Source organism: Amaranthus tricolor, chromosome 1 (assembly GCF_026212465.1).
Source record: "Amaranthus tricolor cultivar Red isolate AtriRed21 chromosome 1, ASM2621246v1, whole genome shotgun sequence".
NCBI lineage: Eukaryota > Viridiplantae > Streptophyta > Magnoliopsida > Caryophyllales > Amaranthaceae > Amaranthus > Amaranthus tricolor.
Window position 1 is genome coordinate 23,545,153 of NC_080047.1, and position 24,624 is coordinate 23,569,776.

General features: G+C 34.5%; 2 protein-coding genes across 3 annotated transcripts; both read left to right on the forward strand.

Moving 5' to 3' along the window:
- Positions 1-327: 327 nt before the first annotated feature.
- LOC130811720 (uncharacterized) lies at positions 328-18,270 on the forward strand. Of its 2 annotated transcripts, none has more exons than XM_057680845.1 (12): positions 328-567; positions 2,837-2,916; positions 3,695-3,770; positions 3,857-3,929; positions 4,015-4,066; positions 4,478-4,539; positions 5,464-5,527; positions 5,844-5,901; positions 5,993-6,079; positions 15,556-15,649; positions 17,530-17,648; positions 17,815-18,270. In XM_057680845.1, exons 1-11 carry the CDS (start codon positions 488-490, stop codon positions 17,620-17,622), a joined length of 819 nt encoding a protein of 272 aa, XP_057536828.1. In that variant the 5' UTR covers positions 328-487; the 3' UTR covers positions 17,623-17,648; positions 17,815-18,270. The 2 variants fall into 2 exon arrangements, with proteins under 2 accessions (XP_057536828.1, XP_057542272.1); XM_057686289.1 differs by having other exon boundaries at positions 17,832-18,270.
- A 1,132-nt stretch (positions 18,271-19,402) lies between these two features.
- Positions 19,403-21,279, forward strand: LOC130826354 (tetrapyrrole-binding protein, chloroplastic). The gene has a single exon (XM_057659053.1). It carries the CDS (start codon positions 19,684-19,686, stop codon positions 20,491-20,493), a length of 810 nt encoding a protein of 269 aa, XP_057515036.1. The 5' UTR covers positions 19,403-19,683; the 3' UTR covers positions 20,494-21,279.
- Positions 21,280-24,624: the final 3,345 nt, after the last annotated feature.

Below are 24,624 nucleotides of genomic sequence, written 5' to 3' on the forward strand. Positions count from 1 at the left end.
AAGCTTGGTTCTCAATGGAACTTGACCATATATGTATATGTAATTAAAAGTTGTATACAATAGATAATATTTCTGTAAATAATATAGATTTTTATCTTTCACAAAAATATGTATACATCTTATGAGATATTTTGTAAGATCTGAAGCTAAATGGTGTATATACATGCTTAAAAAGTATATAATATTAAATTATATTTCTGTAAATGATATGAACTTTTTCATTCACAAATAAAATAATATGCACATCCATAATATAATTTGTGACACTTGGATCAAAAATTCGAAATCCGTCAATTTTATACAGATCTTGCGGGTTAAAAAAGTAGGACCCATATGGGTCATAACGGGATCCAGTTCCACGATTCTGGTCCGGGTCCATAGATCCGTTGCCATCCATCTCACAGCGGGAGAGTGCAGGGCAGAAGTGATGTAAATAGAAAACAAACATTGGAGACTTCCGAAAATTAGAGTCTCCAGCGAAAGGAGAATGCTGGTATTGAATACTTTGAATTGGGTTTTCGTCCACCTTCTCTTCATTTATTTCTCCTCAACTTCATTAGCTATCAGGTTTGTTTTTTCAATTTTGAATATTGATTTCCTTGATTTTACCCAAAACTTCTTATTCGGTCATCCCCAATAAATCTTGTATTCACTATATTGCAAATTCATAACTGTAAAGAAATTGAATTTTTGTGAATTCGATCTCCTTGTTTTTGCATGTTAGACTATTGGCGTAAAAATCTTTTTTGGAATTTAGGGTTGATATGATTTCTGTTTAGGTGTTAGAAGAAAAAATATCTTATTTTACAAGATATGAAACTTTATTCAGTGACATTGAACTTTGTATTTGATAGATTGATAACTTAATTTTCACACTGAAATGGGTTTCTCATTTTGCACTAGAGGTATATTTATTCCTACTCTTAAAAGGGAGTCTTAGAGAGTCGTACAAGTCTAACCATCAATGTGAGTCTTTGAATACCAATACTCACTTTGGTCCTTTTATAAATCAACCGTGAATCATATTATCACACTTGGGTCCTTTTAGAGTATGAAGTGAGTCTGGGATAAATTGTAAGAGTCTTGTATGAGTAATAAAAAATGGATAGAATTCACACCCTCAGTACTAAGTAGACGAAAGGAAGTATGTTGGCTTATCCGTGTCAACATAAGATGGAAGACTTTTTCTATTTAAAATAAACTTTTTTTCCCCAAAATATTCTTGGTTAAAAGATGCATCACTCGACATCAAGCAGAGAGTCACAAGCTGCCTGAAGGATTACTCATGCCTCTTTCAGTTCCAAAAGCATATTGAGAGGATAGCACTTTGGATTTCGTGATAGGTTCCCAAAGACCTAACGGAACAAAGATTTAATTATGGTTGTGGACTTGGTCCTTTCACAGTTGTATATTGCTGTAATCCATTGTCCCCTCTATTGATTTGGCATCATTTGTATCACAAACAAAGTTTAGTCCAGAAGCAAGTGAAAGAGAAATGTAAATCAAAAAATTACATAAAGTTGTTTGGGACAAGATTATCCAAGCAAATGAGTATGTAAAGATGCATTTGGGTAAAAAGAAGTGTGATGTTTAGTTCATGGAAGGTGACTTGGTATGAATTTACTTAAGCAAAGAGTGCTTTCCATGTAAGAGGCATTCTAAAGCTTAGTCCTAGATCAGATGGTCCTTTCAAAATAACTGAAAAGGTGAATAATAATGCGTAAAAAGTTGAGCTTCTAGGTGAAAGCGAGTGGGTTGAAAGTCGCAAGTTACATACTTACATAACCAAATAGGAGTTACTTTTGCTCTTACGAAGGAAGTTCATAACGTCCTAAATGGAGGTTATATGGTTGTTTATATGTAGTTTAGGTAGTTTCTTAATTTTACCTTAGCTTCCTTTCATTATAAATATGTAAATCAGATGTATTATGAGGTTGTTCAAAGTTATACGAAAGGAATCAAACTTTGTGTTCAAAACTTTTGTTGTTTGTATGATTCTTGGATTTAAAATGCATTTCCAAAGTTTTTTAATGCTGAGTGTATTTGGGCGTATCCTCTTGTGCCTTTAAGACCCTCCAACTTGCTAATGGTAACTTATTTAGTGAGTTTTGAGTTTAGCCTATAATCTATCCTATACTTCCGTTGCAATCAATAAAATCTGAAAATTCCAAATAGACATTACCAATTCATGTTCACGTTCTAATTCGGCCAACCACAAAGTAACCCTTTTTCTCCCCAAAAGCAAACATAAATTCCCACGTAGACCTTTTTCCTTAACCATGATCTCCCTCTTGAGTCTTGCCTTTCCCTCTTTGTTCTTTTCCTTTTCTTGTAAGCCCCCCACCCCCTATGGCGTAGGTGGTCTTACAACAAGGATCATTTCCTTTCCCTCGAGATGTGATAGGTTTTCATCTTCACTGTCAACACTTCTAGAACCAGAGCATCCTCAAGGAGATGTGACACCGAAGCAGAAGAAGAGGAAAGAAAATCAGACAGGCGTGCCTTGTCTTTTGTTTTGGATTTTCCCTTAGGGTTAGGAGGTGCATGTTAGCAAGAATGTCATGTCGAGAGAAAAACAAGAGAAGAGTGTATTTAGTGTATTTCTAATTTTTCTTAACTTCAAGCATTGTGTTCATGCCAAGATTAATTATTTACATGTTGCATATTCTTTTTTTGTGCATTTGTGGTCTTGCAAATATTGTTTTCTTTTATGCCTTGGTGTTGGGGTTGTTGTATTTGATAGTTGAGCTATAGTTTTGCAAATTATGGTAATATTTCTATTAACATACTAAATGTTGTGACTTAATCTGTTTTGTGTGGTGCCTTTGTTCCTTAGGAGGGATACAGGTCTTGAATTTGAAGTTCGTGCATGCAGGAATACAGTTCAAGGAAGATATTTATTAGCTGATGACAGTGGTAAGTGGGTCTCTGAGATTAAATAGTATTTGATTAATAAATCTTAACAACTACATGATTAAGAGTACCTAAAGTTTACCAAGGAGTGATTAAAAGATGTTCATTCTACTCAAATGATTGCATTGATTAGTACAACTAACATTACAAGTTTGGATGAGTTTTTTTGAGGACCTAGAACTTCTTCTAGAGAGAAGCTCTTAACTAAATCAAGCAACAAACTAGAAACAAAAAGTGAAAAGCGGTACGTGAGAGATGTGTGGTTAAGGGATTGATGTATGGTGAAAAATCGGAATGTTCCCACCAGTCATGTGAGAATTAGTCTTATGAATCAATCATAAGCTTAAATTAGCCAAAATGCCAAATGATATATTTTTTTGTCAGGAGCATGGTCAAGGGTGATCAATTGAGTAGGCATAGTGCGCAAAGAGCACCTTGATTGCCTTTGGACCAATAAGGAGCAAACCCAGAACCCCAGCACCATAGAATGCTTGATTGAGCAGGAATAGTACTCGATCAAGCATTAGACTTCAAGTAGATTCTGATTTCTTCCCAAAGATCCAGAATGTTGAACTTTGGAGGGAATGGGATACTTGATCAAGGAGGTAGGATGCTTGATCAAGTATCTTCGGACAAAATGACTCCAAATATGCACAAAAACTAAGGCAAATGAAGCTGAGTTGTGGGTCTAAAACTCACTTATCACCTGTATGCATTATGTCATCGTGCACTCATGTTCATTCTCTGAAAAACGATTCATGCTTTTCTTTCTATATTATAGGATATATATGTGATGCTCTGTCAGTGGATCCTCAATCACGCTGTTGTCCCAGGAAAGGAGAACACTACTCTTGTCAGTGAGTTTTTCTCACTAATTTGTGAATTAAGGATGATTTGTGAATAATTGACAAAAGGGCCCTTGTTTGTCACTTTTCGTGTAAAGGGGATGCAACCTGATTTCTCAATGTTGCAACTCCTACGAATTCTGTGTTTCTTGTTGCCTGAATCCGTTGCAGGTATTTACTTTGTATCTTTCTTTCTTACTGTTAATGGCCAATTTTGCTGGTTATGCTCATGTTTCATTTCCTTTCGTATCACCAGACTAAAAAAGAGTTGGCTGTGAAGGTGAAGATAGCCAAGGCAGAAACTGCAGGTAGATGATCTAAACTTTATAGTTCACGTGTTATTTTCTAAGCCATTTTAAACTGCAGTGATTGCTTGGTAAGTGGCACCGAAGGAAGCTCCTAGGCCACTTTTTCGCTCCTAGGACATTTGCCCTTTTTCTTCTGATTTTGTTTCGTTGATCTTGATTGAAGGGAATGGAAGAGCATAATGATTGCCCCAGCCTGCTTTTGCATGTGGGTAGCATGTGCCTGGCCCCACAGCCTCTTATTAATCTGTATTTGATTTTGTTTCATATGCACTAACCTTTAAAAAATGTTCCTGTATTTGTTCCTGTATGAGGCAAAGATTTTATTTCCTTCCAATATGCAGAACAAAGACTGTGTTGTATCACCTTTTTGCTACCCTGTAAACATGACAGACATTTGTACCATTTATGCAGGTACTTACAAATCTGTTTTTGATTTTTGTGCTGGGAGGTGTCGTCACAATTCTGAGAGTGTGGTATGCATTATTTCCCTTTGCATTTTTAGTTTTACATTTTTCTTATGTATATTAACGTGAATGTGATTTTATTAATCTAAACTATCACTAAGTGATACTTATGCTTTCAAAAACATCCTAAACAAATGTTTAAACATATAACCCTTGACTCCCTAGTCCCTAGTTACATTCTCATAACCACTTCATTCCCCTTGTAAAACAGTTGTTTTAAATAAATCAAACTCCCTTCATTCCATAATGAAGTTCCACAAGGAATGTTCATGGGAATTAAGAAAAGCAAAACCTTTTAGATATTGGATATATTATTTTATTAAATAATAGATTTAATGGAGGAAAAGTGGGGATCATAAACATTTAAAAAATATTAAAAGAAAGTGAAAAAAATATTGGAACCACAAATAATAGAATTTTTTTTTTAAAAAGTTAGTTGAAGTTGTGGGGACCATAAAGAATATAAAAATGTTAAAATGAAGTTAGTTAAAGATATGTGGGGACTATAAGCATTATTGATGTATTAAAATGAGGATGAAAAAGGTTATTTTTGTCCAATATTTGTAATATAAATAGAAAGATTCTTTATGGGAACAACAATTAGAACACCGCAAAATGGCAAATGGGAACTTCTTTAAGGAACGAAGGAAGTATTATATAATTTTAATGTCAAATTTACCAACACCATAACATTGCCTTCCAGCCCTTGGCCCCTTGCCTCAACATCGCTAAACTTGCTGCCATCTAGGCAAGGTAAGGGGACAGATTACAGTCATTACATAACCTCAAACTTGTAATAAGTGTCATGCCAATTCAATCATTCCAGGGAAAAATCATTATTGAATTAGTGACACGCCATATTCATTATTTAGATCTAGTATTAAGTTTAATGTCAGGCCATAAGTCATTAAATATATAACCACTGCTTTTCAGGTTCATGAAAATGCTTATCTAAGTGAGTTCCACCACTGCTTTTCTTTGACATCAAATTCATCAGGTTAGCTGCAATTCTATGACAGGCATTCTGCAACATGAACTGGGTTTACTAGAAGTGTGTCTTGAATCTTTCATTGACTTCTGATTATTATCGAACAAAATTTTTGGTATTTTATCCTTAAAATTTGTTTTGACTTCAAGTATTTTTGGAGGATAAAGAACTTTTAGTGACTCTGAAATTGTATTTCCTTTACATTGAATTCTGTGATGAACTCTACTGGACATTTGCTATATATATCCTTTTTATGTGGTGCCCTTAAAATGAAGTAATTTGTTGATAGATGTCTGACCGCATGTGACATTTTGCTATGAAACAGGATCGTTAGATACATTGATGGAATCTAAATTGGCTGGCATTAGCATTGTTGTTGGAAGGTGTGAATTTATGACCTGAAAACCTGTGTGGTTATTCGTTTCGTATATTGAATGAAGTTAAATTTTTATTTTTGGAATGTGTGGTTGACAGGCAAGGTGAGTCATGTAACGCTGTTTGTAAGTTGAGTGGGAAGTCATGTGTTCCTAGCAGGCTTTTGGTGCTCAACCAATGTGAAATGTAAGCTATATAACACAATCTTTTTCCTCTGAATTAATTTTTTTCCTCTATAATTATAAATATGGATGATCCTACTTCTTTGGTTGGTTATGCATGCATGTATGTATTATATTGTTACACTTGAAAAATACATTATATGAACATGCCAAATGAAGAAGACAAAATGGGGAACCTCTATTGCTTTTTAAAAAGTGTACTTTTTAGTGCTCAACTATAGCATGTTTTATCCATAAAATATGCATTTTACAATGTCTTCCCAATGGTATTCTAGTTAATTTTGGCTGTCACGAAAATTTTGGTAAAAGTTTCAATGAAGCTGCTATACCATTTAAGTAATGGATCACATACAAAAGGAAAAAGAAGAAGCAGCAAATGATGAGTCAGCACAAGGGAATATTTTGTTAACCGATTCTGATTATATAATAGAAAATAGTTAAGGGAGGGAGGTGAGCAATTCCAATGTAATACAGGAGAGAGAAAGTGGTTATGAGAAGGGTATTGGCACTTTGCTCAGTAGTATATATAGACATGAAAATAATGTAATGAGGCAGGCAATTACTTAATAAAATACTTGAAGTGTGGTGATTACTCGAAAATCAGCCCCCTTATCTTCTCTTTCTTTTCTGTTCTTTTCTTTTCTCCTGTTCATTCTCAGATATTCTTTTGCCAGGTTTGAAATTAAAGATTTGTTTAGAGATAACAAGGGGGGGTGAATTGTTGTTTCATTAGTTTAAGCGTTTTTGCCCTGTTTTCCAGAATTGAAACTTGAACTTGTAACGCAAACTTTGAAAGAGAAAAGCAAATTTTTACGTGGAAACCTTCTAGGCCTAAATAGAAGGAAAAACCACGACCCCCTGGGATTTCTAAACACTTCACTATGTTTTATGCAATTAGTTACAATTACATAAAACAATCTCAACTAGGCCACCTTGAATTTCTCTCTAAATTCAATCTCTCTCACGCTTCCCTACGAAGCTCAAGCTTCCTCTATGAAGCTCTCTTTCACCCCTAGGCCCTAGACTTTCCCAAGTCTAGTTCCAAGATTTCTCTCAAAAACCTTTTACAAAATACAAAACCTAAGGATAAAAATAATTAAGTTGTACAAGAAATCTTACTAAGTTAATTGGCAATGAAAAACAATGTAAGTCTCTTGATACTCGAAATAATAATTGGTTAAAAGAAATCCTTTTATACAAAGGGAGTCACATAGCTTTTAGGAAAATAAGTAACTACCCACTCAATTCCTAGATCCTAAAATGAAGGAGGAATGGGTAAAATGTTTTTACAAAAATAAAAGCTACGATTTTCATTTACTAAAGAAAGCATAATGAAATTTTCAAAATAAAAACCTATTAAAACAAGTCTTATTAAGTGGAGAAAAAATAGGAGAATTTTTCTCCACTACTTCAAGTAGTGACGGTTATCTTAGGTTAATTATATTTAAATTCTTTTTGCCAATTAACTTTTAATTTAATTATGCAACTAACTAATTTTACCCATACAATCAATTAGAAAACCATAAACTTCTTTCTTCAGAATTTTTCTGTTGATGTTGAACTTCCAGACTTGAATCCTGGGAACAATGCACTGTCTCTACTCATCAACAAGAACTGTCAGACTATCAGATTAGGAACAGTAGACCTCCTGTCTACCCTTTGACATCCTACTACAATCTTTCTGTCTAACTTCACCTTCTTGGATATCTTAGATACTTACAAAGTTCTTAGACCACATTTTTTAGGTACTATCAACGATCCTACTCCGGACCGGATATTGACCTGCTACAATCTGTAAAATAAAACTGTTTATATTAAGTTTAGTCATCATCAAAACCTAAACGGCCAACAGATTTCACAACAAATCTGGAATCAGAGCATCGATCATGGTGAATCCCACCAATGCTTAAAGGCTAAAGGAGTTGGAATCCCAAATCCAATCCCACTCCAACTAAATTAAATCTGAATTGGATAAATTCCGTTCGGAAGTAACTCAGAACAACTACCATCTATATACCCAAATCGAGTCCCTGAACCAACAAAACTCAACCCTTCCGTCCCACATGGAGAATATCGTCCGCACCTTACAAAACATCGGAGAAAAATTCACAATGCAGACTTCCCAACAAATACCCACTCAAAATACCCAACCTCTTCAAATCGACCAAACCCAGGCCCAAACTATTCCCATAATCACCCCCATAAGTGAAAATAACCCTCTAGCAAACCAAAATTCCCTTATTCGTGACCCCGGAAGTACCCTAACTAAAAAAGTAGACTTACTTGTGTTTGACGGAAACAACCGACGGGTGGATGATGAAGGCTGAGCGATACTTTGAAGTTTTTAAGATGAAGGAGAAGGAAAGTGTGGAGTCCACCATTTTGAGTCTCGAAGGAGTAGCTCTGGTGCGGTTCCAATGGGAACATCAGAGGAGGCCGATACACCAGTGGGAAGAATTAAAGGGACTGTTGCTTCGACAGTTCCGACCGGCGGACCAATGGTCCTTTCAAGAGCAGTGGTTGGCGATCTACTACATGGGAACCGTGGCAGATTATTGTTTGGAGTTTGTAGAAAAAGCCACTCACATGGAGAACGTGCCGGAATCGTTCTACCATGCGACCTTCATTAATGCGTTGGAGGAGGGAGAAGGGAGCTCCGGATCATGGGCCACTTTGTATTGAAAGTGCTATGGATATGGCTATTGAAATAGACTAAAAATTGTATGTTGACCACTGAAATTTAAAGGAACCACAAAAGTTTGGGGTACCTATCAGGTGACACGTGCCTACCCACGTGGCCCCACCTTTTTATCACCCACTCAAAACCATGACATTAATCCCACCCACATACCACAGAAACCCACCTATCCTAATACCAGAAGCCAACCCCATCCAAACACAAATCCCAGAAACAATCGACCACCCCCAAACCGTACCATAGTCAACCTCATCAACCAAGAGATTATGGATAAAAGAGGTCGTGAGCTTTGTTTTACTTGTAATGAAAAGTGGTCTTACAACCATGATCACAGATGAAGTGGACGAAGGGGTAGAGGAGGACGGGCATGAAAATCAGGAGGTCAAGGAAGAGCAGTATGCGATGGCAGAAGTATCATAAATTCCGTAGTTGGGTTATCTAACCCAAAGACGATGAAACGGAAAGGGACAATTGGGAGTCTGGAGGTAAGCATTTTAATAGATTTAGGGGCAACGAATAACTTCATCTCTTTTTTTACTGTAGGGCGCCTAAAATTACTGATCACAGAAAGGGGAAAATTCGAAGTAACCTTGGGTAATGGAGGGAAATTCTGGGGAAAGGGAGAATGTAAGGAGTTACTATTGACCTTGTAAGGAATCCAAATATTGGAGGACTTTTTGATTCTAAAACTGGAAATGTTGATATCATTCTCGGCCTATAATGGCTCGAAAAGCTGGGAGAAATAGTTGTCAAACTGGAAGACACAGAGAACGCGTTTCCAGTGGGGATCACAAGTTGCAGAGTTGAAGGGTTATTTGTCCTTAGAAAAATCTCAAATGTCTTTAAAGGCCATGGGAGGAACATTGTTTAAGGAGAGACAAGGCCTGCTAGTAGAACTGAGATGCATCCAAGCTGAGGAAAAACAAGAGTGGAGGGTTCTAGCAGCTCTAAAGGGTGTAGTACAAAGTCACCTGGCCATTTTTGAGAGTCCAAAGGGTCTACCACCCAACCGGCAGAAAAACCACGCTATTGTGCTGAAGGAAGGAACAAACCCGGTCAGTGTACAGCCATATCGCTACCCACAAATCCAGAAAGATGAGATCGAAAAGCTGGTACGTGATATGCTACATGCCCAGATTATCCGGCTTTCAACTAGTCCTTTTTCCAGCCCCGTAATCTTGTGAAGAAAAAGGATGGATCATAGTATTTCTGTGTAGACTATCGAGCCTTGAATAAGGTAACAGTGCCAGATAAATACCCGATTCCGATTTTTGTGATATGCTAATAGGGTCGCTGACGCCTTATCCAGAAGACATGAGGAGCCTGTGGAGTTATGTTTGTTGTACAGCTAACATGAGGTGGATTGGAATAATCTGGATTAAGAAGTCAACCAAGATACCTTGCTTAAAAACTTGAAGCAACGTATTTTAGAAGGAGAAGAGGTTTTGAAGGGATTCACGGTTGAGCAAGGGAAATTGAGGTATAAAGGGCGCTATGTTCTACCTCGAGATTCTTCCTTCATTAACACGCTGTTGAAGGAGTATCACGACTCACCTATAGGCAGACATGCCGGAGAAAATAAGATTTATAGTCGCATCGCAACCGTATGGTTTTGGGAAGGTATGCAAAAGGACATTGTGGAGTATGTGAAATCATGTGGAGTTTGTCAAAAACAGAAAACAGTTGCCTTAAAACCTGCTGGGCTGCTCCAACTTCTTCCAATTCCGTCACAAATTTGGGAGCACATCTCATGGATTTCATAGAAGGCCTTCCAAAGTCGCAAGGGAAGGATTCCATATTAGTGGTGGTGGATAGGCTCTCAAAGTATGCTCATTTTATCGGTCTCAAGCATAATTATACCGCACACTTAGTGGCACTGGTGTTTGTCAAAGAAATTGTCCGTTTACATGGTTTTCCCAGTTCCATTGTATCAGATAGAGACAAGGTCTTTTTGAGCCATTTCTGGTGTGAGTTGTTCAAACTCCAAGGCACACAGTTGAAGGGAAGTACGACCTATCACCCTCTATCCGATGGGCAAACCAAAGTGGTAAACAAGACTCTAGAAACATATCTCCGCTGTTTCATCAATGGGAATCCGAAGACTTGGATGGATTGGTTACCTTGGGCAGAGTGTAGCTATAATACATCTCGCCACTCTTCTACCAAGGTCACTCCGTTCCTAGCAGCCTATGGGAGGCACCCACCTCACCTGAGCAGAATGGGGGATCGAAATTCAGTGGTGGGCACTCTAGATGAGATGCTTTGTGAGCGGCATGCCATCCTAGATGAGCTGAAATTCAAACTCCTTAGAGCACAACAAATTATGAAGCACAATGACGATAAACATCGTAGAGAAGTCACCTTTGTTGTGGGGGACTGGGTGTTACTGAAATTGCAACCCTATAGACAAAGGTCTTTGGCAAAGAAATTTAACGAGAAACTGGCACCACGATTCTATGGCCCTATCAGATCGTGAAGAAGATCAGGAATGCTGCCTACGAACTATCTCTACCTTCCCAGAGCCGCTTCCATTTGGTGTTCCATGTGTCCCAACTCAAGCGGGTCATTGGCCAACATACTGGTACTGAGCTTCCAGCAGAGGTCAATTCTGACATGGAGATGCAAGCTACTCCTGCTGCTGTTTTACAATGGAGGTACAACAAAGGGGGTACTCTGGAAGTGCTGATCCAGTGGACTTCTTTACCTAAATCAGAAGCCACCCGGGAAGAAGCAAGTCTGGTTGATCATTGCTACCCAACATTCCACCTTGAGGACAAGGTGAAGCTCTAAAACGGGGGTATTGCTATACCGTTTAAGCAATGAATCACATACTAAAGGAAAAAGAAGAAGCAGCTAGCAAATGATGAGTCAGCACAAGGGAATATTTTGTTAATTGATTCTGATTATATAATAGAAAATAGTTAAGGGAGGGAGGTGAGCAATTCCAATGTAATACAGGGGAGAGAGAGTTATGAGAAAGGTATTGGCACTTTGCTAAGTAGTATATATAGACATGAAAATAATGTAATGAGGCAGGCAATTACTCAATACAATACTTAAAGTGTGGAATCTCTGATTACTCGAAAATCAGCCCCCTTATCTTCTCTTTTTTTTTGTTCTTCTTTTCTTTTCTCTTGTTCATTCTCAGATAATCTGTTGCTAGGTTTGAAATCACAGCAGAAGCTTCATCCAATTAATTTTGGCCTTGTTGAGTGGAACCCTCGGATCCATATCCAACAAACTCACACCACAAATGTGTCTTAAGTAACAAATTAAAACAGAAAATATAATAAAAAAGTAACAATTTTGTATCTTTTCCATGGAAATTAAGATTGTAGATCTTATAAATGTTCGGTTTATTATACTACTAGTGTTTAGCAAGTCAATGTTTCCGTCACAGTTTAACCTTTGCATTTTTTCCTTTAACACTGTTGTATGCAAATGCATATGGATTACCTTGAATAATAGTAGTTTCCTTAAAACTTTTGGTTTAAATAACCTCGTGTAGTTGTACAGTTGTATCATTAATGAGAGATTTTGGAGGGAAAGAGATTGGACTTTAGGTAAACCCTTTTTCTTCTATGGAAATGGGGAAGTGGTGGGAAGGGAATTGGTGGAATCAATTTTCTGATTTCTGAAAGATTTAGAAGGATGTGGCAAGCATAAAAGCGCGAAACGCGGATTGGAAACATTCGTATCGGAATCGTTTGAAATCGCTACTTGAAGTGATCCGGTTTGCTAGTTTCATACCCAGCCAAAGGTGGTGGCCATTGAAGAGAAAAATAAAATATGGGAAGAAGATAATATAAACCCTAAAAAAAGTAAGGAAGAAAATAAAGAGAACAAAGAAGAGAAAGATAACTTACTATAATTTCCTTTTCTCTTCTTTAGAGCACTCATCTTTGTTTTTTCTTTCTATTTTCTCTCTCTTTGATGGTTGTGACTCTGTAGATTTAGAAGTTATTTTTTATAATATATTTTTTCCCTTTAATTTTGTTAACATATTCTCAATAATCTAATATGTAAGGATAGTTTGGGAATCGTACACAATGAGTATCTCAAGGATTTATATTTTCAAGATCTGCGACAATTTTTGCTTTTCTGTAGCTAAAGACTTCTGCTGGACGATGCGATGCAATGCGACCTTGTTTTTACACTATGTTTCAAGGTCCATTTAATACCAAATAACCCATCTTTTTGGATTCTCAAAAAACTTACATTTTCCTTTTTTATTTAAATATTGTTTTTGATTTTTCAGCCGGTCCATGAGAGATCGTGTAGGAGTTGAACATACATCTTCTACCCAATTGTATAGTGCTCGACCAATTGAGCTAAATGACTTTAGGATGCCAAATAACTAAATTCTATTCTATAAAAAAAAATATGATTAACAATTTGCAAATGCGGTACTAAAATATACGTTGGGACCTAAACTCTTATTTGAGGTTTCCTAAACACCAACTTGGTATAATCTAAACCCCAACTTGGCATAGTTAAACCCCTACTTAACACGTTAACATATTCTTAATCCCTACTTCATATACGCTTAATCACTACTTTAGGTACCACAAACACCTACTGGAGGTACTCTAAACCCCTACTCTACACTTTTTAAACCCTACTTGAGTTACATTAAACCCCAACTTGATGTCCCCTAAGGACCAACTTGTTATATGCTAAATTCCAACTTAGCATGGTGTAAAACCCTACTTAATATGCTGAAAAACCCTCCGTGATACGTTGTAAACCCCCAAAGGTATTCTAAATACCTATTTGATGTATCCTAAATGTTTTCTCGATGACCCTAAATCCCAACTTTGCAAGCACATAGTAAATGAACCACATACACAACAAAAATTATTTTTTTTTAGCTACCAACGACAAAATTTCATTATCTATTAAACGCGTTCTTGTTTGAAGAATCCATGATTGAATTCAATACAAAATATTCAACACAAATTAAATCAATAATAAACCCTAATATGTGAAATTTAACAAAAAGAATTACGAATATCAGCCCTAAAATTTAAATAAAAAAAAAAAACTAAGAAAATAATGATTTGAAGAGAATGTATATATTATAGTGATTATAAAGGAGAAAAATTACAGAAATCAACGACAAATTGGATATTATGCGTACAAAATCTTGTACGAAATCTTGGAAAATGAGAGAACAATGGAAGTTGAAGGAATTTTGCAATGAAGATGAATGATATACTGCAGAGAAGGTGGAGAAACTGCAAAAAGGATGAAGAATTTGTGTTGATTTTTTTATTACTTGATCTTACTTTTCTTATAATCTTTTATATTTTCTATCGATTCATATTAATAATTCTTTTTTCTTTTCCTTTTCTTTTTCTTGTCTTTTCTTTTTACCTCTTTTTTTTTTGTTTCATATTTTCTTTTTGCTCCTTTTATTTCCCCTTACTTTTTTTTTTTTAATTGTAAATAGTGTCATTTTCTACGTTTCTGAAACTCTAAATTAACGTTTATCATTTTAAATCGAATTTTGTTTCAGATAACATTGGACAAGCCCACCGATTTTCTCTTATGCCTTCCCTTTTTTATTTTTTATCCCTTTTCAACTTTCTCCCTTCTTGTATTGCTAGAATTTGGATGTCTTATGATAGTTATTAAGTACCGATTTCTCTAGGTTTATGGACTTGGAGCAATGGTAAGGTGATATCCGATTTCTCTAGGTGCTTAAAACTTTGGAGGTAAAAGTTCTGGAAATAATAAATTGAGCTTTGAAAATGTTAGGTTTTAGTTCTAAACATTAGGTTGATGTATACACTTCTCTTGCCTTTAGTTTATTTTCATCATCACAAAAGTGCTTGTAAGGTTTTAAACTTTGGTTATACGCTCTCGTGAAAGGTTTGAAAGATTTTGTACATTCACCTTCTCCAGAGGCAGAAACGTCTTTTGGGGCATTTCGATAGGGGTGTGGGAAAAAAATCTGACCTGGAATTTCCAATTCAGTTTTTCAAAATTCAAATATTTTGGATCTTCGGGATATTTAGGATAAGGATTGGCCTTTTTAAAATTCACATAGTTAAGCTGTCTAATTTTTTTATACAAACATTTCATTGCCCCAATGTCATTAATTAGCTTCCACCACAATATGGTTTGGTTGGTGAGATCAGATATACCCAACCTTACCTTTGTTATTGATAACAAAATGGTTGTTTCCTATTAACCCTTGGTAGCGAACATCTCCATTGTTATCTGAAATCAAAGAAGTATAAATCCTTGGCTCCACTGAAATAAGAGACATTGGTCTTTGTTTAAAAGTTTAACATTTTGCAATTTGGTTCAATAATGCTCATTAATAGAGAGTAAGCGCTGTCAATAAGCATGTGCATTTATTTGACATCACGCACCAACACTAAGCATGTGCATTTATTTGCTCACAAAATTATCTTGTAGTATCAATATTACTAATTACTTCTCTGTTAGTTAATAGTATTGATTAGTTAATTTTTTTTATTTATCAAAACTGACTATTTTGATTTGAGGAAAAGGTCAACATTTACATTTTTTGATTAAAAAGATATCCATGATTTCAGATATCCGGATTTTTCAGATTGGAATCGGTTGCAAACCTTGATATCTGGATATTTAGGATACAAATTTGATATCCAGTTTTGCACACCCCTACATTTTGACAATGTTGATGTGTTCTACTTTGAGCTGTGAATGTAACGTTCTTTATGTTAAGTATAAGTTCTACTGTTCCTATGATTCTTCTAATGATTTTATATGTTTATTTCCTGTAATGACAGCATTCAGAAATACATGAATTGCAAAGCAGGTTGTATAGCTAGCATGGGATCAGATCAGCCAGCAGAAGTTGTTGATGATGCACCTAAGCATCTGGTATCTCTATTTACCCCTTCCTACTTTTTGAATTAAAACTACTGGTAGATGGGTCAGAACTCAGAAGTATTATCTTAAGTGGTGCATTATTTTTCTCTTTTTTCTTTCTTTTTTTTTCAAATTTTTAATTCTTCGTGAATAGTTACAATGGAAGTAAGATAGTGCATAAGCATGGCTAGTTGCAGCCAGGGGCCTGAGGGTAGGCCCAGAGGGCAACTGTCCAGGGCCCAAGCCTAGAATGTAAAAATAAGGTTAGTTTAGGGGCCCTGTAAAAAAAACTTGAAATAGCAAAAGACCCAAAATTATTACTCAGTGAGTGTTTACACTGAAGCCTTTCCGTTTCCTTCCAGTTTCTCATTTTGGAAAGGGAAAATATAACTATTCCCAAAGGAAAATAGCTCCTCGATTTCATTAGTTTGGCTTCTTAATAAAAATTCATTTCGCCTTCTTTCTTCAAGACCTCAAGTTTTCAACGGTGCCCATGCTAATCCCAATACCATATCTAATATAAATTGCTTACAACTAAGAACGTCATTGGGGCCATTGGAATTTCTCATTTTAAGACTTTACAAATACCGTTCTCCTCCTAGTTATGATCTCACTAAGCTTCTTTTATTTCAATTTTCTTAATCCCTTAGATTTAATTTCTCTCCTTCGATTTTCTGCTAACAAGGTAATTTTTCCCCTTAAGTGTTCACATGTATATATCTTTATCATATGAGAATTTCTATTATTTAATTATTGATATTTTAAAATTTTGAAACTTTACTTCATTACTAGCAAATTTTGTGCTCTTTAACTGGTATTTATAGTTGAATTTTTGCATTGAACTTTATAACCATTAATTAGTAAGTTTTTATTTCTCCTCTACCTTTCTTCACTAGACACTAGTATTTGTGGTGGTATATAATACATTTTAAATATTTTACTTATGATTTTATTTGTATTGGGTTAATGGTGTTAGGCATAAGGCTTGTAGATCCTTTACTACTTAATTTTATCTTTATCATCTTAGAAATTAGTAATTTATGTTATTAAATCAAGTTCTATTTTGTTCCCTATTTTCTTCAGAAATAATAATGCAAATAATGAATTTCATAAAACGAAGTATGTAAAGACATGTAATAATATTTTTTCTACTTAGTTTATAGAATTAATATAGATGTAATAGATGATTATACATTTGTTGTGGAAAAAATCTTTTTTTAATTGTCCTTGGTGCTTCAAAAATCTTAGAAGTATTTGACTTGCTATTGCTTATTGATAATTCCTCTGTACTAGTAAACTTGAACTTGACATATATTCTTCATACTACGAACTGACAAAAGGGTCCCAATCTACAATTTTGCCGAGGGCCCAAGAACGTCAGGGACGGGCCTGGTTGCAGTTCTCGATCATTTTGCAAATGATCCAGTGTCCTCTGTGTACGTCAAACGCAGTAGCTCAGTGTAAAATGCAGTAACGGTTGTGATTGCAATACGAAACGATGATGCGGTTATTTTAATGCCGAAATGTTAGTTGAATCATAAAATATCCCTTTATTTGGCCCAAAACGCGGTTTTTTTACACCTTTGTAACACAAGAAATATCAGTTTGTTTGTTTTGAAAACCTTTACAACGCGAGAGCGGCCTTGTTTTTACAAATTGCTCAGAAGTTCTTTTCTTGAAGAAGAATTTTTTGAAAAAGAATGAAAGAGTGGAAGGAAGAAACATTGACGATCTTTTTTTTGGCTGTGGACTGATCTATTGGGTTCGCAGGCTTGTTAATGACCAATCAGTTTGCGCTTCAATGTTGATTGTTTGTGAGCTGATTGCCTATTCTATGCATAAATTTTGAAATTTGATGGCTTGTAATATACTTGTTTGAAATTTGTATCCAGTACCCGGGAGCATGCTTATATACAAAATCACAGACGATGTTCACCTGCGATGGTTTGCATCAACATACAAGAAGGCTATGTCCCTGTGCTTAGTAATACTTATCGAAGTCCGTTCTTCCGTAAGTCTCTTTCCATTATATTAGTTTTTCTGTAGCGATCAATTACTCATTGAAATCACAAATTGGATTTTGATAGACAATTCAAATCAACTCTTGCAAACCCGGAATTGGATCTTGATAACCCACCAACAATTTTTCCTAAATTTATATCTAATTTAATATGCAGATATTGAACTTATTCAGGATTTGCTTGTTTGAGGTAAAATCTCAAGATAGAAAATGGACCGAAGTTTGCCATCACTTGTGCTAAGCCGGTGTTTGTCGAGTATACGACAATGCATAATTTGATTCAACAGCGATGATATGATATTACAACAATCTTGTAGATCAATATGATGGCTCTTTTCTACACCATGTATTGGTTTAGAAATGTACATCATCTGAATTCTTTGCCATTCTTTTAAAAAAAATTGACTAAAATTTAATTGTTTTTTTTTCCATTTTACATTTTAAGATCAAAATCAACATTTGAGTAATTCGACCTCTAAACGGTTCAGATCAGATTAACTCAATTCATTTGAAAATAGTTTGATAGGTCTTGTATTCCAAAATATCTTAGAAATAGTTATTATTAATCTAACTTTGATACTTCTCTTGGAAAATCAAAACATGATTCTTTTCCTATTCATCCCTCTGATATGGTTTCTAACTTCTTAAAACCATACCTTGTTATTGATTTTTGTAATAATAAATAAATTAATTCTTTTCCAAATAATGAGTAACACCAAAAAGTTAATATTTCCATTAAATAATGCTTGATAAAAGAATAAAATTGTGAACATTGCCAAATTTATATCTTTACGTTTTTAATGAAAAAAACATTGAGGCTGTAATTTGCAAAAGCGTTAATTTTAAAGTTGTAATTCGCAAATTATTTCATAGATAGAATCGTTATTAATTTTTGCCGATAGGAAGATCATTGATTTTTCATTAATTAGTCTAGAACCACTTCACTAAGTCAGGAAAACCCAAAAAATATTTATGTGTATGTTCACTAGGATTAGTCGACTTAAAACAAACAATGGGACTATGCCTTTTCAGAGACTGTGTCGTTGAATGACATATTTTAAGTCTAGCCCATTAAAGATTAATTGCCTAATTATCGTATTCTTAATGCCTATTTATATTATCTTTAATGCTTACTTACCACATTCTTAATGCCTACTTTTAATATCTTAAATGTCTACTTATATTATTCTTAATGCCTACTTAATATATTTTAAAAAGTATGTAATGGACTGACCCAATTAGAAATGGTCTCTTAAAAAAACCGTGTTTCACAATAATTTGTGTAGGAGTGTTTAATCAAAACAAATCTAGTTGTTGAGAAGTTAGGATTCCTACTTCTCAAGTTCACATTCCTACTTCTCAAGTTCACAAACGTAGGATTCGTGAACATATGTAGCCTCTAGGAACAATAGTTTGCATGTTTTACACCTTGAATACCTTCAATTGTCTTTGTCTTGTAGTCTTAGTTATGCCTCTCTTTTACTCATTTAGCAATTATTTTTTACTTTGATTTGTTCTATTTATTTTATGTTATTTTTATTTCTGAATAATAATCTAATACATTTTTTTATTTTATCCATTCATTTTAACTTTTTTTTATTTTATCTATAGAATTTACTATTTCTATTAACTAAATATCCATTTTTATTTTTAAAAAACATTATATTTCTCTTTGCTAGTTTTGTTTAGTATTGGTTATTACTTAGAAGTATTACAATATTACAACGTACCACCTTCACTCTCCACTACATTATACAACCTCATAATTCATTTTCCTTTTCTTTTTTTTTTTATCATTAATTACAAAAATCTTCAAAATCCTAGCCTCACCCTCTTGTAACCAATAAAAATCATTCATTCTATCTTGTTGGATCACCTTCCCAAATTTTCCCTTGTCCCTTTCCTATATTATCAAAATTAACTCCTCTATCTCTATTCCCTCCACTTGTAACTTAATTCCTTTTCTTTCCCACTTCTCTTAACAACCACAAACTTCTTTTCCCTCCCTCCCTCCCTCCCTCCTCTCATGGCCACCATCCACCACCACTACTCCTCCGCGGTCCGCCGCCCTCATCGACATTCCTTTGATTATTCTTCCCTTCCTTCCTCCACCACCTCCTCCCTTTCCCTTAAACACCCCATCTCATCCTTCTCTCCCCACATGATCACATTCCCCCTCTCTTCCACTTCCATCAATGCCGCCACCACCACCACTCCTACCACCTCCCCCGACACCGCCTTTTCCCTCGACATTCTCCAAAAACACCTCGCCTCCGGAGACTTCCGTCAAGCCGACGATGAAACTCGCCGCCTACTCATCGTTTTAGCCGGTGAAGCTGCCATTAAAAGAGGCTATGTTTACTTCACAGAAGTTCAATTCATTCCTAAGGATGATCTTAAAGCCATTGATGAGCTTTGGAAGAAGTTCAGCGATGGCAGATATGGGTATAGTGTTCAAAAAAAGATATGGGTAAAAGTTAATAAGGATTTTACAAGGTTCTTTATTAAGGTAGGGTGGATGAAAAAGCTTGATACTGAAATTGAGCAATTTAATTACAGGTCTTTTCCTAATGAATTTATGTGGGAATTTAATGTTAATGATGGAGATGAAACAAATAAAAATAACCCACCAGAAGGACATTTACCATTGACTAATGCTTTGAGAGGAACTCAGCTTTTAAACTGTATTTTCAGTCATCCTGCTTTTCAAGATGATGAAGATAATGAAGAAGGAAGTGATAAAGAAGTAGATGTTGCTAATGATAATTCTGATAACAAGAAATCAAGGTTTGCTTCCTTAAGGGATAGATTATTTAAGCCTAATTATAGCTTTTAATTAGGAACTTAATTAATTATTATGTTATTTTTGTTTTTCTATATATAATATGGTTAGGGGTGTAAGTAATTTGGTGAAAAACCGAACATCGAACCAAACCAGATCGAATAAGTAATTTGGTTTGACTATATTTTAAATTTGGTTTGGTTTGGACTGAGTTTTAATTATAATTCGGTGTTCGGTTTGGACTCGGTCTAGGGTCCAACAAAACCAAAAAAAACCGAAAAAACTGAAATGCTAAAGACATGTTATATCTTCCATTTGATTTGTTTAAATTTTTGCCCTTATTTTAGATTTTTGTTAAAATATTTTTACTTGTTCAAATTAAAAACCCTAAAATTATTAATATTTATTTAGAAGCTTTAGAAAGAATAAGTTTGAAATAATATATGCAAATTTGATATTTGGTGTAAAATATACAAATCGGTGCAATTCGGTTTATTCGGTTCAATTTGGATTGGTATTTTAAAATTCGGTTCAGTTCAATTTGGATTATAAATTTATGATTTGAATTTGGACTAAAAATATCAAAATCGAATTTTATTCAATTTGATTTGAATTTGTATCGAATCCGAACCAAAAACCAAACCTTCACCCCTATATTTAGGGCAGTATAAGACTATAAATAGCAAGTATTATTATTGTTAAGAAAATTCTCCATCTTTTGGCTTTTGATGGGTTTTGTTTAGTAAATCAATTAATGTATATTTGACGTTTTTAAGTAAAAGTGTACAAATTTTAGTACATGAGTCTATGGGATAAATCATTAGCATGCATTTTGTTAAAGTGTTAGCTTTGTTGTTTTCTTTCTTCAACCTTGCTCGTGCATTACAATTTACAACGGTTTAATTTGGACATGGGGAATTGTGCAAATGCAATGTCTAATTTTTACTTTGTTTCACTAAATTTTATCTACACTTTTTAAAATTAAATCTTATTTATATATTTAATTTTTCTTTTTATCTCATCCACGTATATTTACATATTTTCATAAAATACTAATTCAATCACTTTTCTTAATTATGTTAAAATTAATGAGACGTTGAGACTTAGAGAGTACTCCTCCAACTCAATTGGTATTTTTTACTTTTTTAAATACAATAACTTATACATGAAATACAAAAATAAAATTTAGAAATTTCAATTTTGATGCTCATTTGTTTTTAAAAGACTCAAAAACTTTTACTACCCCTCCCCGTTGAAAGCCCTCCTCAACTCTAAATGATATGAGCGACTCTTTTCTATCCAACTCCAAACCACCACCCCTAAAGAAAGGCCACTGAAATAAGAGATAATGATGGTCTACTCCCACCCGCATCACCTAATCTTTCCCTGAAAATCAGCTATGTATTTTCTTCATAAGCATTGTGCACAGGTATTGTCAGGGGTTACGAAGGTAGCAGCGTGGTGGGGGAGGAGACCGACAATTGTGTTGTAGGTGGCTGTGGAGTGTGGAGGCATCCGATAATTAAAAGCCAAATTTTTTCACTTCATTTTCTTTTGTTATTTTATTTTTGATTTAAAACGGAACAAAATAGAATATGAAATTTTAAAGATAAAGTCAAAAGACACATTTTAACTATCGAATCAACCAAATTTTTTTTTTTTTGGAATATAAAGTGAAAAAGTGAATGTGTCATTCTCTTCATTAAAAGCAATTTTTACTTCCAAATATCAATCTTGCATTTTTCAATTCATTTCATATTAAATCAATTCGTGTTGGAGAGATTAGAACTCATTATATCTCGTTTATCAATAAGGGATGTTTGGTATTGGTTTTCTAAATTCTAGTAATGAAAATAAATAATCCAATCCTTTACTTGGTGTTTGTTAACCTTTTCACTTTATAAAGAATAACATAATTCCTTACTTTGTTACCCTTCAACACCCTATGTTTACAGTTTTTCTTTAGAAATATAATGAGCATGTGAAACCATATATGAGGGCAAAGGTGAGGTCTATGAAGAGGACTCAAGTACTATGAGAATTTTACTCACATTATCTTCTTATAATCCAATGTTTTTTTTTATAATATGATTTTTGGAGTTTTTTTTTTTTTTTTTTTTTTTTTTTTTTTTTTTTTTTTTCAACCTCATACCCTTACCCCTTTTTATATTATAATAACACATAACATTTTCCTTACTTCACTTTAAACATTTCCTTCTATTACATTTCAGCTTTTCATGCTAAACACATCATAAAAGTGATCTTTTCTCTCATAACATGTCACTTTCAATAACAACCTTAAAAGACGATTGCGTATATACTTATTGAAAGAAAAAAGACTTTTCGATGATTATTAATTGGATAACTGACTAAGAACATGGCCTACGTCTTAAAGTTTCCTAAACCATATTTGGTTACATGACATGTTGGCGCTTTGGTGCCTCACTAATGAAAGATAAAGCTAAAAATGAAAAAACATACAAAATTAAATAATTTTTCCTTTACTAGCTTATTTTCACAATTGTTTAAAGAACAATTTTTAAAATATAGTTTCTTCCAACTACGGGCTAAAATTGCCTTGACCAATATTTTCATATGAAATAACATTGGCGTACAAAATCATGGTAATGATGGTTTTGACTTGATTAGACCAAAAGGTTCCAAGCATTAGGCCAGGAATATTGGACAATAATTTTCCTTGAATAAAATGCCCAAAGTAATTCTTTTTTTTTTTCAAAGAGCTTCTATTTAATTTTGATTTTGAGTTTGCGAAACTATACTCTCAAAGTATAGATTTCATTAACACAAATACCTATTTTGTTGAATGTTCTGTCCACTTTTCGTGCTATAATATTTTTTGGCTCACTTATTCAAAATGTTTGCCAAAATCGTTACGATGTAAAGAACGATACAAACAACAATGAACAAAATAATGTTTGATAATGTAAACTAAGCAAAAGAGACACAAGGATTTAAGGAGGTTCATCCAATGATGACTACGTCCTCCGTGGTGTGTAGTTTCTGTTTATATTATATCAAATGAGTATAAACAACACTTACAAATGAAGTATTACAATTGTGTAAGAGATAAAAACAAAAGACTATGTGTTTGACTTAGGGGTTGTGTTTGATGTGTTTTTGAGAGAGTATGAGAGCTCTATATATAGTACTAGGTACATGAATGTCAATAGCTCACTTGAATACAATATTAATATAGAGTAATGAATAATATGAAATAACTCCAAGAACTTGAAAGGTCGAAAAAATAGCATTCCATGCACATCAGAGAAACCGCTCGACTGGAACAGAGAGCTCGCTCGGTCGAGCGAGCAAATACCTTCTGGATGCATTCTGTCTGACCGCTCGACCAACCAATAAGGCTCGCTCGGTCGAGCGGCTAGGTCGAGCGGCCATTCTGTTTCCTCTGACAGAATTCTAATCGAGCAATCATAAACCAAGTCCTTTCTACTTCTTCATCAACCTTCATTAACACCAATAATTCCCATGAATACTCTTCTACAAAATTACATCCTTTTGGATTCCACAATTCAAGAGTCACACATATAAATACACACTTTAATTGTGCACTCAAGTCACACATGATACCATTCATAACACTTATATTTGAGCCTATTTAGCTTATTATAACTTTATATGACTTCTCACGTAAGCTTTTAAGGGGTGTAGAGTTATGTTCTTTTCCAAGTTGGTGAGCAAGTAAAACATAATTTAGACACACGCAAAAAATTTTAGAAAGAGAGAGAGAAAGTGAGTTATATGTTTCCTAAAATTTCAATTGGCGGTCTTCATCAAGTGGTTTCATGGAGGGGCAAATGTGGTTTATTTCGGCTCATTTTTAGTACATTGTTGGGGACACCTGGGGCTATAATTTGAACATTGGTGATTAATTTTGGTGCCCCGATCTGCCAAAAATGAAGATGGACAGTGGCTGCATGTTTTATGGTGAAATCCTCTTTATTTTTTACTCTTGTTATACTTCTCTTATTATTAATGCTTGATGGTGGATTGTGCACTCTAATGAGTTGTTATTGGTATTTTAAATCTCATTTTATCATAATAAGAGTGACTTAGGTGGATTCCTTTGATTAGTCACGTGGTTTTAATTCTTTACACCAAAGGGGTTTTCCATGTAAAAATCCTCGTGTTGCTCATTTATTATCTATT